The sequence below is a fragment of the Oreochromis aureus genome, linkage group 1 (genome assembly GCF_013358895.1).
Source record: "Oreochromis aureus strain Israel breed Guangdong linkage group 1, ZZ_aureus, whole genome shotgun sequence".
Lineage (NCBI taxonomy): Eukaryota > Metazoa > Chordata > Actinopteri > Cichliformes > Cichlidae > Oreochromis > Oreochromis aureus.
In genome coordinates this window covers 22,129,471-22,142,173 of record NC_052942.1, presented here as the reverse complement: position 1 = coordinate 22,142,173, position 12,703 = coordinate 22,129,471, and the positions used below count along the sequence as shown (strand labels likewise).

Here is a 12,703-nt window from a genome sequence, read left to right as displayed (position 1 = left end):
ACACCGGCTGGCAGTGTTCATTGGTGTCCGTGTGTCGTCATGCTACGAGCATACTGTAGCTTGACTCTGCTCCGTCAGCATGTACTGCCAGCATGCTTACCTGTAGCTTCTGCCACCAGTGAGTCTGCATGGGTTTGCCAGTGTGTATGGGTGCAGTCTGCTGCAGTATGAGACGTTTAGCATTATTTAACAAAAACACTTCAGCCAAAGCAGCGGAAAGTATGGAGCGCACTTCTTCAGGCTTTCACTGTATTTCACATTAAATCCTTCTAATTTAAAAACCTCTTTTCCAAAGATTAAACAAAAGGAACTGACTAGAGTTGTGAAAAAAACAACAAACAACAACAACAAAAAACTATTAACCAAGTGGGATTTGTGTCCTTCAGTTTTAGTTGAGAAATTCTTTGTGTTTAGACGTGATGTGTTTTGACATGCACACAAATGCAGCCTTGATGGAAAGCACTTCTGAATGAGTTTTTAAAAAACTAGATTAGTCAACAGGCAAACTTTCATTTAAGTGCATACCACTGCTAGCTACGGTATATTGGAATTCAGTCAGCACATACCTTTAAAAAAATAATAAAATAAAGCCTGCATGTAGCATAGAAATGCCAGTGCTGCTTCTTTTAACCTGCTTGCTTTTCGCTGTTGTGAGAGAGGTCAGCGGTGCTTTCAGTGTGTTGTTTAGAGTCTCGTTTGTGCTACCTCTGCAACATGCCCCTCCTCTCCCTTCTGTGCGAGTGCTAAGCCTTTTGTGACTGCTGTTAAAGGACCAAGCCGTGAAGGACAAAGCCCTCCAGAGCATGGCCTCCATGTCCTCGGCTCAGATCGTCTCTGCCACGGCTATTCACAACAAGCTCGGCCTGCCAGGCATCCCTCGCCCAGCCTTCCCTGGAGCAGGGGTAAGAGCCTTGCCGGCACCCCGCTATTGATCCATCCTGTCCAGCTTCACCCAGGGCAGCGATAGGGCCAACCACACCAAAAACCCAGGCCAAATCACATTACACACCACAGCTTTGCACAACTGCCCCTATCAGATAAGCACATGATCAAAAGGAGTGGTAGTCAAGATAACTACATACACTGAACATGGAGCTAAGAGCCATTCTGATCTTGTCACTAACAGCTGCTCACAATTGGATGTTCTTTGTTGCTTGTTCTTTCTTGTCTATTTATACATCTAATTCTGTAGTTATGGCAGGGTATGATTTCGGCCGGTCAGGCAGGATCATCACAAGAGTAAGTTTTAAACCTTGAACCAACTTTTTCAGGAAATAAATAGATCTCTTTAAACAAAAATGAAACCGTTTTTTGCCTAATGACTGTTGGTTTTTTGTTCCAGTATTAAGCCTTTCACCCAGCAACCCTATCCCATCCAGCCAGCAGTCACGACAGCAATTTCAAGTGAGACTTTACCTAATTATAAAACATGCAACGTTCAAAGATGAACTTTGTAACTGGTTTTTCAAATGTCTTTTCAAATATCTCGACCCTAATTTCTTAATCCAATAAAAATGTAATATCTGTGGTGCGCTGTCATTATTTCTGTTTTGAAATATTTTTGCAATCTCTTTTGAATTCACCACAGATTTTTTTTTTTTTTTGACTATAAAAAAAAATAAAATTGAGAGATGTCTCCTTAGAGATGAATGAAATATTATAGAGCATGCATTTCCTTCCAAATCAAGCACGTCAGATTTCTGTGAATCTGCACTAAGATATTAAATTCATTTTCTTGTGCCATAAACAAACCTGATGAAACGAGGTTAATGTGAACTAGTGTTTCAGTGAACGTGCACATGCTCTGCTGGAAAAACAACCAGCAGAACAGATGAATATTTTGTTGTTCTGGTGTTTCTGCAGGTTTCGAGCCCACAGCGGCTCCAGCACCCACGGCGCCAGCATGGCAGGGCCGCTCCATCGGTACATCTAAACTCAGACTGGTGGAGTTCTCTGCCTTCCTAGAGCAGCAGAGAGACCCAGACTCTGTGAGTGAAAGCATTATACCAAAGCATGAAATTTCACTATCTCTTGGTGTTCATTCCCACCTCTTATCACCCAGTCCTCTCCTCTATGAATACACTGGGACATTTTCCCAGGCAGAGAGTCAGCTGAGAAGAGGCCAAAACAAGCTGAGAGGGGCAAAAGGCTGGCTTGATGCAAGGCACGGAGACCTGCAGAAATAATGAATGAATGCATATTAATCAGTTCCTTTAAAAAAAAAAAAGAGAGAGAGAGAGACAAGACTCGTACGTTTTGATTTCTTTAACAATGTGTTTGTTTTTCATTTTAGTGAACAGTCTTTTGCATTGATAACATGGAAACAGCCTTTAATCTTAAATGCAACTTGAGGCTTAAAAATATTGCATTTGCGCTCGGGGCTGTGTGCCGGAGACGCCGTTCTGTGAGCTTTTACACTGAAGTGCAGCACCACGTGACAGAGTTTCAGACGGTCACAAAGAGGGCAACAAACCTTTGAAAACAAAATGTTTTTTCTGTGATTTGCTGCTCCTCTTTCATCTACTTTTGGCTCTCCATCATGGGTTTGAGCTTTAACCGGCCCTAATTTTTATTCACATTGTCAAACCAAATTCAGATATTTTCATTTAAAAGTTTAAAAAATGGACCAATTCAAATGGGGGGGGAAAAAATGAGCAAAGCACTTTTGTTTTATATTATCATTTTAACTTGGCTGAGGTAGAAACATTTTTAGATTTTTATGTGAGTAAAGGTGGTAAGATTGTCTACGAAAAATGTTTTTGTTTACAAAATACATCGTTTTGCACAGTTGCGCAATCATAATTTGAGCTTCTAGCCTGTGGCTGAAGCAGTCTGCTGTTTCCAGCTTTGTTTAATACAAATGAGGGGATCAGTTGATTTTGGGGGTTAGTGAAACATAAATGTTATTACCCAATTTGTATATCATAAAACAGGAAAGTTGCTCAAAACTATTCTGAGTGACTAATAAAAAAGCAATGTTGCAGAGGGTTGTTTCTCATCCCAGTGCGTTACCTGTCTAATCCTGGCTACCACTTGCTTATTGCAGTGATTACTTCAGGACTGTCACATCAGATCTGGCTTATTTTGCTTCAGTAAACTTTTCTGTGCTGATGACTTTGTGAATATTGATACGCGCTCATTTTGCATGTGTTTTTATGTACGCTATTATTGAGTTCACGCTGCAAAACAAAAGAATCCGACTTTAAATGGTTTCATCTTTTTTATTTTTTAATACAAGTTTCCATCTGTAATCATTTTTCATTTCACTCTTTCAGTACAACAAGCACCTGTTTGTGCACATCGGGCAGACGAATCATTCCTACAGTGACGCCCTGCTGGAGTCAGTGGACATTCGTCAGATCTACGATAAATTTCCAGAAAAGAAAGGCGGACTGAAGGAGCTGTACGCAAAAGGCCCCCAGAATTCCTTCTTCCTTATAAAATTCTGGGTGAGTGTAATTTATAAGCAATGCTGATGAGAAGATGAGTGTCTGATATAAAAAAAAAATGCTTTGTTGCAGCTTGATTAGGCTCTCCATACATAAGTATTAATTTCACTGTAACCTTTTGCGCATTGTGAAAAATTTGATCAAACAATCCTGTTTAGTAACAGTGCGTTCTGCTTCGTGCTTAGTGATTGGGTGTAATCAGTCTACACAGAGAAGATTGCTCTCAATGTTTGCAGAATGCACTCTGCTATATTTGGACTTGCATAGCAGGAGAGCTTTTGATCAAAGCACCCACTAATTCAGTGTAATATCTCCAAACAATGGAGTGACCTGGTTGCACTCCTAATGGCTGTTTAAACATTGCATGCATTTCCTCCCTGATGCAAAATGCTAACTAGCGGCAGCAAACAAAGTAGGACCGTATGCACTTGGACCAAGTCCCCTCAAATTCCTTTTGAAGTGACCGACAAATTTAAATTTCAAATGAAAGGCAGAATCTGCACAATAATGAATGTATAACTGCTTTGCTTAATGAAGGAGGAGAATGTTGTAGGAGGATGTCTCCCCTTTTTGTGTCCGTAATGAACAGGATGTTCAGGGCACAGAGAGGCTGCCCTCCAGGAGCAGACCCGCTCAACCTTGTAAATCAGTCTTTTAACGTAACTTCATTTAATCCTCTTTAGAATCTTTCTTCCAATATGGGCACATTAACATGCTTATTCAGATGTGGCCGGGATCTTCTCATTTTTTATGCGATGTGCACGGCTGGGCTCAGCAGCCCTGATCAGACAGATGTTTGCCGTTTCAAAAAGCTACATGACACACCGACTGTGCACATCTTACAGTATAAAATGATGTCAACATGTTTGAATTAATATCTGAACGCCATCATAATATTTCTAGTAACAGTTAAAGAGATGTTGTTTTTATTCATACAGAGTAATACAGAGTGACGCGGTGGTGCCGTGGGTAGCACTGTTGCCTCACAGCACGAAGGTCCTGAGTTTGAATCCATTGGCCAGCTGTGTAGAGTGTTCATGTTCTCTTCGGGTAATCCGGCTTCTTCCCACAGTCCAAAGACATGCATGTTGCGTTAATTAGTTAATCTAAATTGGCTCCATGCGCGAATGGTTGCCCCAGCTCCCCCCAAGTGACCCTGAATTGGAAAAGCATAAGGAAATGGATGGATGTAAAGATAAACCTATGGATAAAAGTCATCCATATCAGATATGAGATATTTATCAGCAGCTGGTAAACATATTCAATTGTCTTGTAACAAAAAAGCCAAATACTTCTCTCAGCAGTTGGTAGAGACCAAAAATGGAGCTAAAAGCACAAATGTTGGACCCCTCTTCTCATTTTCTTGTGTGTGCAGTCAGGGTAAGAGGGAAGAAGAAAAGACGAGGCACTTAACAAAATGAGACATTCTGGTTTCCGGGCAGTCAATTGAATGTGCATGTTGAGAGTGCACAATGGAGAAAAACATGAAGAGCTTTCTGCTTCTCTGTAACTCCTGTAAGTGGTGTATGTAAAAAAAAAAAAAAAAAAAAAAAAAAAAAATTTAATTATTGAATTGTAATCCACTTTTTTACTGCTTAAGAAGAGCGGTTATAGTTTAAATCCAGATAACTTAACATATTTAAAATGTATTATTATATTTTTTTTATTGTTGTTATTATTTTAATTTAATTTTCCCAGTGATACAAGTAGTTTGTATTTTATTCACCTCTGAATAGTTCTTCCATTTCTTATGTCCATGTCATCCTGGAGTACAGCGCTCTTTATTTTGTCACTGAAGCGCTCCAAACACGTACTTTATTATCTTTACTTCTAAATGGTAACCTATTTAGAATTGGTATGTGTTTGGTATGCTCACATAAGTCCTTGAACCACATCTCTAATACAGTTAATAATTTCACAGAAATGCCAAAACTGGCTTTAAGATTACATGGAAACGTGGTCATCTTTAAAGTGGCATTTTACAATTTCCTATGCACCATCTTGGCTTTTAATTCTTTAAAAATGAAAAAGGTATTGGTAAAAAAAAATTAAATCTTATATAGGTGTGTTTTATTTTAATTTGATGGTATTTAGAGATCCAATATTTTTAAACTCCTAAACTTTCCATTTTGGTATTAAATGGCACAATTCTTTAAGGGTTTGGATGCATTAAATATTTTAATGTTTGTTGTTTTTCCCTATTGATTTTGATTGGGGCACAAACACGGTTGCCTTCGATCAAAACTTGCGATGTAAAACACCCAAATAAATGTTGCTTCTCAGCCTTATTTTTCTATGAGTATTTTTTTAATCTCATGAAAAAGCAGCAACCTTTTGGACTTTCTCTCAGTACAAGTATTCTTCCAAGCCTTTCATTTCAGTAGAAAACACATTTAAAACTGTTCATCTCCTTCCTTTTAAATGACTTGTACAAAAGGACATTGTAACAAAATGAAAATGTTCTCTGACGCTCAGTGTTTTCATTGTTTGTCTTTGCCTCAGGCTGACTTAAACTGCAACATTCAAGATGATACCGGATCTTTCTATGGCGTCACCAGTCAGTATGAGAGTCCGGAGAACATGACCATCACATGTTCGACAAAAGTTTGCTCCTTTGGCAAGCAGGTTGTGGAGAAAGTCGAGGTATGAACTAAAACGAGAAGCAGGATTTTTTACCTCCTGGGGTTTGTTTGTGTGTTTTACATTTCTTATGTGCGCTGCTTGTTCTTCTTTCCCCTCAGACTGAATATGCACGCTTTGAAAATGGACGTTTTGTCTACCGGATAAGTCGATCCCCCATGTGTGAATACATGATCAACTTCATCCATAAGCTAAAACATCTGCCGGAGAAGTATATGATGAACAGTGTGCTGGAGAACTTCACTATCTTATTGGTAATCACCTCACTGACCTGAGTGGGCGACGTCCCTCTCTGGGAGTGTTTTTCTCTTTGCTGTCAGGATGTGCTGGTGGCTCCAGCTGGCTTTAAAAAAATCTGAGTGGGGGCGGTGGGGGGGCTTCACTGGGCCTTGAGATGTGTTCCTCTGCCTGGATTCACATTCCTCTCATTCCACAGGGGATGAAACACAGTGTGAGGACCCTCATTATCTGCAGGGGAAAGGGAGGATAAGAGAGGGCAGGAAACCCTGTTATTGGCATCACATGGGGTCTTAAAGTGTCATTCACCACTGCGGAGAAAGCACCCAGGCCAGGGGGTGTGCAAGCAGCCCCCCTCCCAAAAAACCCATCTTAATAGTGTGTTAATCATTAAATAAACTCATGAGTCATGTTAGACTTAATACATGATTATTTTTAAAAGCCCGGCAGTTCTTTTAAGACATATAAGTAGCATGAGACAGGAAGAAGGATCCGAAAATATGTTTCATAGATTGATATTATAATTTTCTAAGCATATTTTCCTCTTCTGCTTCTTGCTGAATCCTAATGTTGTGTTTTCATTTTTCAGATTTTTCCATTGTGCCCAGTATGAATACAAAGTAACCCTAATAGAGGGAAAATGGCAGCTGCAGCAAATTTTGTGTATTTCTCCCTAAAACATAGGGTTTGTTTGTTTCTTGTTCCATTTTGGCCTGTGCAGAACGAGGGATGGCTCAACGCTGTGCTGAGGTTTTACTGAAGCATTCCTCCTTGATGTTTCAATTCATGCTACTAGATATTAATAAATTCTACTGTGCACATTGTTTCCCCTTAAATAACATGTTTATTTTCAAAGATTAGTTGATATCTGGAAATCAAGGTCCAAGAGTTTAATGTATAAAGTATGCCTGTGCATAAATGAATTCCCTTTCATAATGCAGCGTGTGTGCTGAGGCATCCAGTGTTCCCTACATTTCAACACCAGTTGTACACAGTTTTCTATACAGTAAGATAGAAATGGAAAAACGTGAGACAGACATCATGAAACATTATTTGTTAGTCAATTTTCACTCTGCTTTAATGTTACCAAAAAGTCTTTTTTTTAACAGAAGCTTTTTCTGATTTTTTTTTTTTTTTTTGTTTGTTTGTTTTTTTGAGATGATAAAGACGAGGGTGCTCTAAAATGCACTGCCTCTATATTTGATTGGACCGCCTGTAGGTTTGGTGATTCGACGCATTTACCGCCTTATGCAAAGCCTATGCAGTGTCACACCATTTATTTCCATGCAGAGTTGCATTAATTCTTCCAGGTCTTGTATTGATGACGGCAGAATTGGTTCTCTGCGAAAAGTCTCCTCCCAGCATGTGCACAAAGACTCTCAACGGGGTCGAGGTCTGGGCTCTGTGGCGGTCCGATCCATGTGTGAAAATCATGTCTAATGTTCCCTGAACCACTTTGTTCACAATTTAAGCCCGATGTTATTGTTATCTTGGAATGTGACCTTTCCAACTGGGAAGTGGTTTTAAACATAGCTGTGAATTCTACTGTTGATTTATATATTTCTTTAATCATCTGATCTCACCAAACATGTAAATGATCTCTGATCACGATCATTCAAGATATTTTTTTCCAGCCACATTTCCTCCTCACAGATGATTGTTCCCCACTGTTGTCCTTCCAGGTTTTAATCGTGCTTATACTAAATTTAAGAAGTAACAGGAATCTCCTTAGTGTTTTTTGCTTGATTCAGCTCAATCATTCGACCCTTCTGAAACGCAATAACATCTTTTTGCTGATCACTTAATATCTTTTCCAGTATGATTGTTTAAGAAGTGAGAAGCTGTTCACTGCATCAGACTTAAATAATCTGCTCCCAGCTGAAACATATTAATCACTGCACTAATTATCCAGTGGATACTTTGAAGGCTTTCTTTGCATTCGTTGGCTTGACAAAACCTAAAACTATAATCGGAGATGAAGTTGGTTCCATGCATCATATGACTTTTCAACCCAAAATGATTCCTATGAGTCACAGTGAGACATTAACAGATGATGATCCTGATAAAATGGCGATAAAAATCTATAAATCACAGTAAAATCCAGCACAGCTGCCAATGAGACAAAAAAAATGAATGCTGCTAAAATCATTAATCTTGGGATTTAGCGCAGAGAGCGGTAGAATAAACGTTTTAATTCAAGTTGATTATTTCTGTTGCTGAGTGTGCACTCTCAGTGCTGCTGTTTATTTATAAGGTGACAGCTTCACATTAGAGCTCTGAAACTTCAAACTGGATAAAATTAAACACGAAAGGTTACTTTGGAAAAAAAACAACTCACTTTCCCACAGCCTAACAAACAGGAGATGTGGAAATCACTTTAGTTTGTCGGCAGATTAAAGTGAAATTAACTTTATTGATTGAACAGGTATTCTTGGTGTGTGTTCTCTTCTTGAGTAGCTGCAATTCCAGCACTCTGAAAGAGACTTAGCAGCGGATTAGTCAAGGATAAAAGTATATATACATTTTCCACAGCTCCAAATGAATAGATGCACATTCCACTGACTGTGTGGTGCACAGTAGTTAACAAGTTGTATATATAAAACATATTCCCCCGGCAGAGAGTCTAAATTGCACTTAAAACCTCCTGTAAATAAAAGAGTGAAAAATATGGCTCTCTTGGCCAATTTTAAACTGGTACCAAACATTTAACCGTGCGCACACACAGCTTCAGAACTCTAACAAGAAAAATGCATGCATCCGTCTTTTTGCTCAGTTTTCCGTCCACGTCTTCAAACTCGGTAACCATCCTTTGCGGCATCCATTTCTCTGTTTAATTCCCGCTGTGCAGCGCTTCTCTCCTCTAAAGTAAGTGCTTTCTCTTGCAGGTGGTGACAAACAGGGACACCCAGGAGACGTTGCTATGTATGGCGTGCGTGTTTGAAGTTTCGAACAGTGAGCACGGCGCGCAGCATCACATCTACAGACTGGTGAAGGAATGAATCCGCTTGGAGCTCCTCCTTTTCATAGACTTACCAACCTCAAAACAAAAGTGGCAGTGCCTCTACACGAAAGTCATACCTACAACGCTCTTTGGTCAAGGTATCGGGTGGAGTCGGTTGTTATAAATCTGTTTTAATATAAGTGTTTGTTATTTGACTGCAGCTGTGAATTGCGGTACAGTTGTTTTAATGTTTGAATATGGGAATTTTAAATATGTTGGTCTCTGTCGGGTATAAATGTGGCCATCCTTAAAGAGTTTCCTGGATGTGTTTGGTAAATGAAAATGTGTGTGTCGTTTTTTTCTGCTTTGTTAATGTAGACTAAGGAAAAAAAAGACAAAAGGACACGGGCCTGTTTTTGTTTTTCTATCAGCGGCCTGGTTGCGCTCTGTGTAATATGTCTGAGGCTGTTTTGTATGTCTGTACTTCATGATTTGTGAGCATACATACTGTAGATACACAGACACGAAAACACACACAGCTGTTAAACTTTCCAAAGAAACAGAACAACACTATACGTGCAGTGGCCGAAAGCAGGTGGTTACAAATGTTGCGAAATTACTACATAAGAACGCCAACAACTAAGCTTTCGGTAATATTTATCCCTGTTGAAGCACTCCCAAGTTTTAGACACCAGAATGAATGCACTGTGAAAACACTACAGTTTGCCTGCATCCGCTCCGTAAATGTAGGAAGTCTCACCGCCTGCTAAGCATTTCAGCGCTGCAAACAAATCTTTGACAATGGGCAGGAGATTTTTTTTGATTTTTTTTTAAATAGGGTGAGAGTCCTGATAAAATCACTCTAATCGGACTCGTATCTGGTCCAAAAGCACTTTGTTTCCCTTCCTGTGCTTGCCTTATTGATGCTTGCGTTTATTCTGTTAATTCTGCGCTTTAAAAAAAGAAAGAAAAAAAGAACCTAAAAAACTGTTTAACCCATCGAGACACTACAAAATCGTAGACAGCAGTGCGTCGTTCAGCATGCTGTGGCTTTGCCCCCCCTCCCAACACGAAAGACTCCTTACCCCCTCTGGGATCGCCGCGTGATAGCTCCAAGCCAGAGTGTTGCTGCCTTCATGGTCACGCTATGTTCACATGTTTCTGTGGCCTACGCTGATTGCCGAGCCTTAAACACATACAAACTGTATGTGAACTCCAAAAGATGCCACTAAAACTGTGATCTCTACATTGTGTTTGCGTTGTGTAAAATAAATGAATAACAACAAAAAAAATTCACAATTCAAATCTGCCAAAGCCTAAGTGTACAGTGCCTTAGAGTATACTCTAACATTATCCTGCATTTACCCTGTTTTCTAAGTCTAAAATTAGTTTTGTGTGAGACGGGCAGAAATAACTTACAGATGTATTATTTGGTACATCTTCACATCTCAGAAATCACGGTTCTCGAAATTGGTACACTCCTACAAATACAGTTTTTGTTGTTCCTGGGTTTTTTTGTTTTTTAAAGAGGCAGTACACTTATGTTCAATTACGTTTGCAAATTTAAGCTCAGAAACAGGTTATTTTTCCTCTAACGCTGTAATATGTTCCTAAAATATCAGCCTTTCTTTTCTTTTTTTTTTTCCTTCCTTCTCTAAGAGTGTACTATAAAAAGACTGACTGCCTTTCCTGTCGCAGAAGACCAAAAATACAGAGATACAGTCAATTATTGTTGTGTCCTGCATGGTAGCAAGGAAGTGCCTTTGGTTCAGATTTTCCAGCTTCAAAAAAAGAAAAAGATCAAACAGAAATTATAAATTTAATGTTGCCAGACCAAAAAAAAGAAGAAGAAGAAGAAACAAAACCAAGACATAAGTGAAACAAATCACCACATTGCCTTTCAAAGGACTGTAACGACAGCAGGGGAACATGGTTACTAAGGAGAAGAAATAAATGATATTCATTTTTATTACATTGTAAATTGATTTCTCAAACCCAACTATTTCTTCGCTTGAGGTTAAAGATTTTGTCTAATATTGAACGGCCACTGACTGCATGCAGGATGTCAACAGAAAAACACTGAAGCTGTCTGCTTCGTGCACACTTGCAGGTTCAAGTGTTTTTGTTTGTTTGTTTGTTTTGAAACGAGGCTTTTTTGGAAGCATTATGGTTTCCCCTTTCCCATGGCCACGCAAGATTTTCACAATGTCACAGCTGTGATGGCGAAAAGGCAGGGACCGACACGAGCTTTTATCCATTAGAACAAAAAAGAAAAGGAAAAAAAAGAATCTTTATTTAATATTAATTCTACAGTACAGACTCTAAAAATGAAACTTAAGATTGTTTTACGTGTTTAAATCTGTATACTTTCATTGTAAGGATCATAATTACTCAAAACATTTACTATTTCTTACAGAAATTATAATCATCTTAAAGTAGTTTAATCAACAAAGCTCTAAATAATTGCAGACAATGTCTTGGGGGTGGGGGTGGGGGGGTGCAGATAAAGTTAAATGATTCAGTATTTTTGCCGCAGTTCTGTGAACACTGTGGACTTTATTTTTCTTTTATGTTTACTTGTGTATCTGTTCACATTTATTGATTACAGTTAGATGTTCCTGTTTTCTTATTGTACTTGTATACAGTCGTACTCGGTTTTGTGATGACATTATCTGTAATATTGCGAGCCCAGTGAGATGGTAATGATGTTACTGCTGCACTGCTGGTACATTTTTACATTTTAACACTAAAACAGCAGGACTGACGCCTTTGATGGCACGAATGTCTGGTGGACTCTTTGACCCGGAAAGTGGACGCGCCAAGTCAAGGAATCACAGCTACAAGCATATCAGCTTTTGCTAAGAGTAGGTACTGGTACCTGGCTTTAAACTGATTCTTGACATATAGCTCATGAAATGTAAACTGTCATTTACATATTTGGGTTTTGTGTGCATATTTTTTTCAGCCCCCCCTTTGTAAAAAGGTGCTTTGTATAAAACTATATCTTGGCTTTTGTTGGTACAGATGTGTGATCTCTTTTCATATCCATCACAGTAAAGTGTTGGAGCAAAGGAGAGAAAAGAAGCTCTGCTCTGTTTGTGTTCTGCATATGGTCTTGTCTTTGCTCCGTAACATTATGATGCCTTCTTGACAATAGTAGATATTTTGTAGCTTTCTAGATACTTTGTATGTACGCAATATTGAAGTTAAATAAATCTGAAAAAGATTGCTTCCTTTTATTTTTCTCACTTGAATCTTTGCCGTGTGGATGAGTCTTTTTTAACTCCTTGACTGCAAAAGCCTCACATCAACAGTAGATGGAGCCTGTCACTTTTTTGCTTTCTTTCTTTCATTCTTTTTTTTTTTTTTTTTTTAATCTGGACATATCCCTCTTTCACATTTTAATTTAATATGCATCACTGTAATGACAGGACTC

The 12,703-nt window shown here is 38.9% G+C and overlaps 1 protein-coding gene across 6 annotated transcripts in view; it reads left to right on the top strand.

Annotated features, from left to right (window-relative positions):
* The window catches only part of tead1b (TEA domain family member 1b), a 51,491-nt gene extending 38,995 nt beyond the window's left edge, over positions 1–12,496 (top strand). For all 6 annotated transcript variants that reach the window (XM_031739777.2, XM_039610556.1, XM_031739776.2 and 3 more), the window contains 8 exons: positions 771–902; positions 1,193–1,239; positions 1,343–1,404; positions 1,864–1,988; positions 3,276–3,449; positions 5,952–6,092; positions 6,191–6,343; positions 9,212–12,496. In XM_031739777.2, the coding sequence (XP_031595637.1) occupies positions 771–902; positions 1,193–1,239; positions 1,343–1,404; positions 1,864–1,988; positions 3,276–3,449; positions 5,952–6,092; positions 6,191–6,343; positions 9,212–9,325 (948 nt within the window). In that variant the 3' untranslated portion in view covers positions 9,326–12,496. The remainder of the gene's footprint in view (positions 1–770; positions 903–1,192; positions 1,240–1,342; positions 1,405–1,863; positions 1,989–3,275; positions 3,450–5,951; positions 6,093–6,190; positions 6,344–9,211) is intronic.
* Positions 12,497–12,703: the final 207 nt, after the last annotated feature.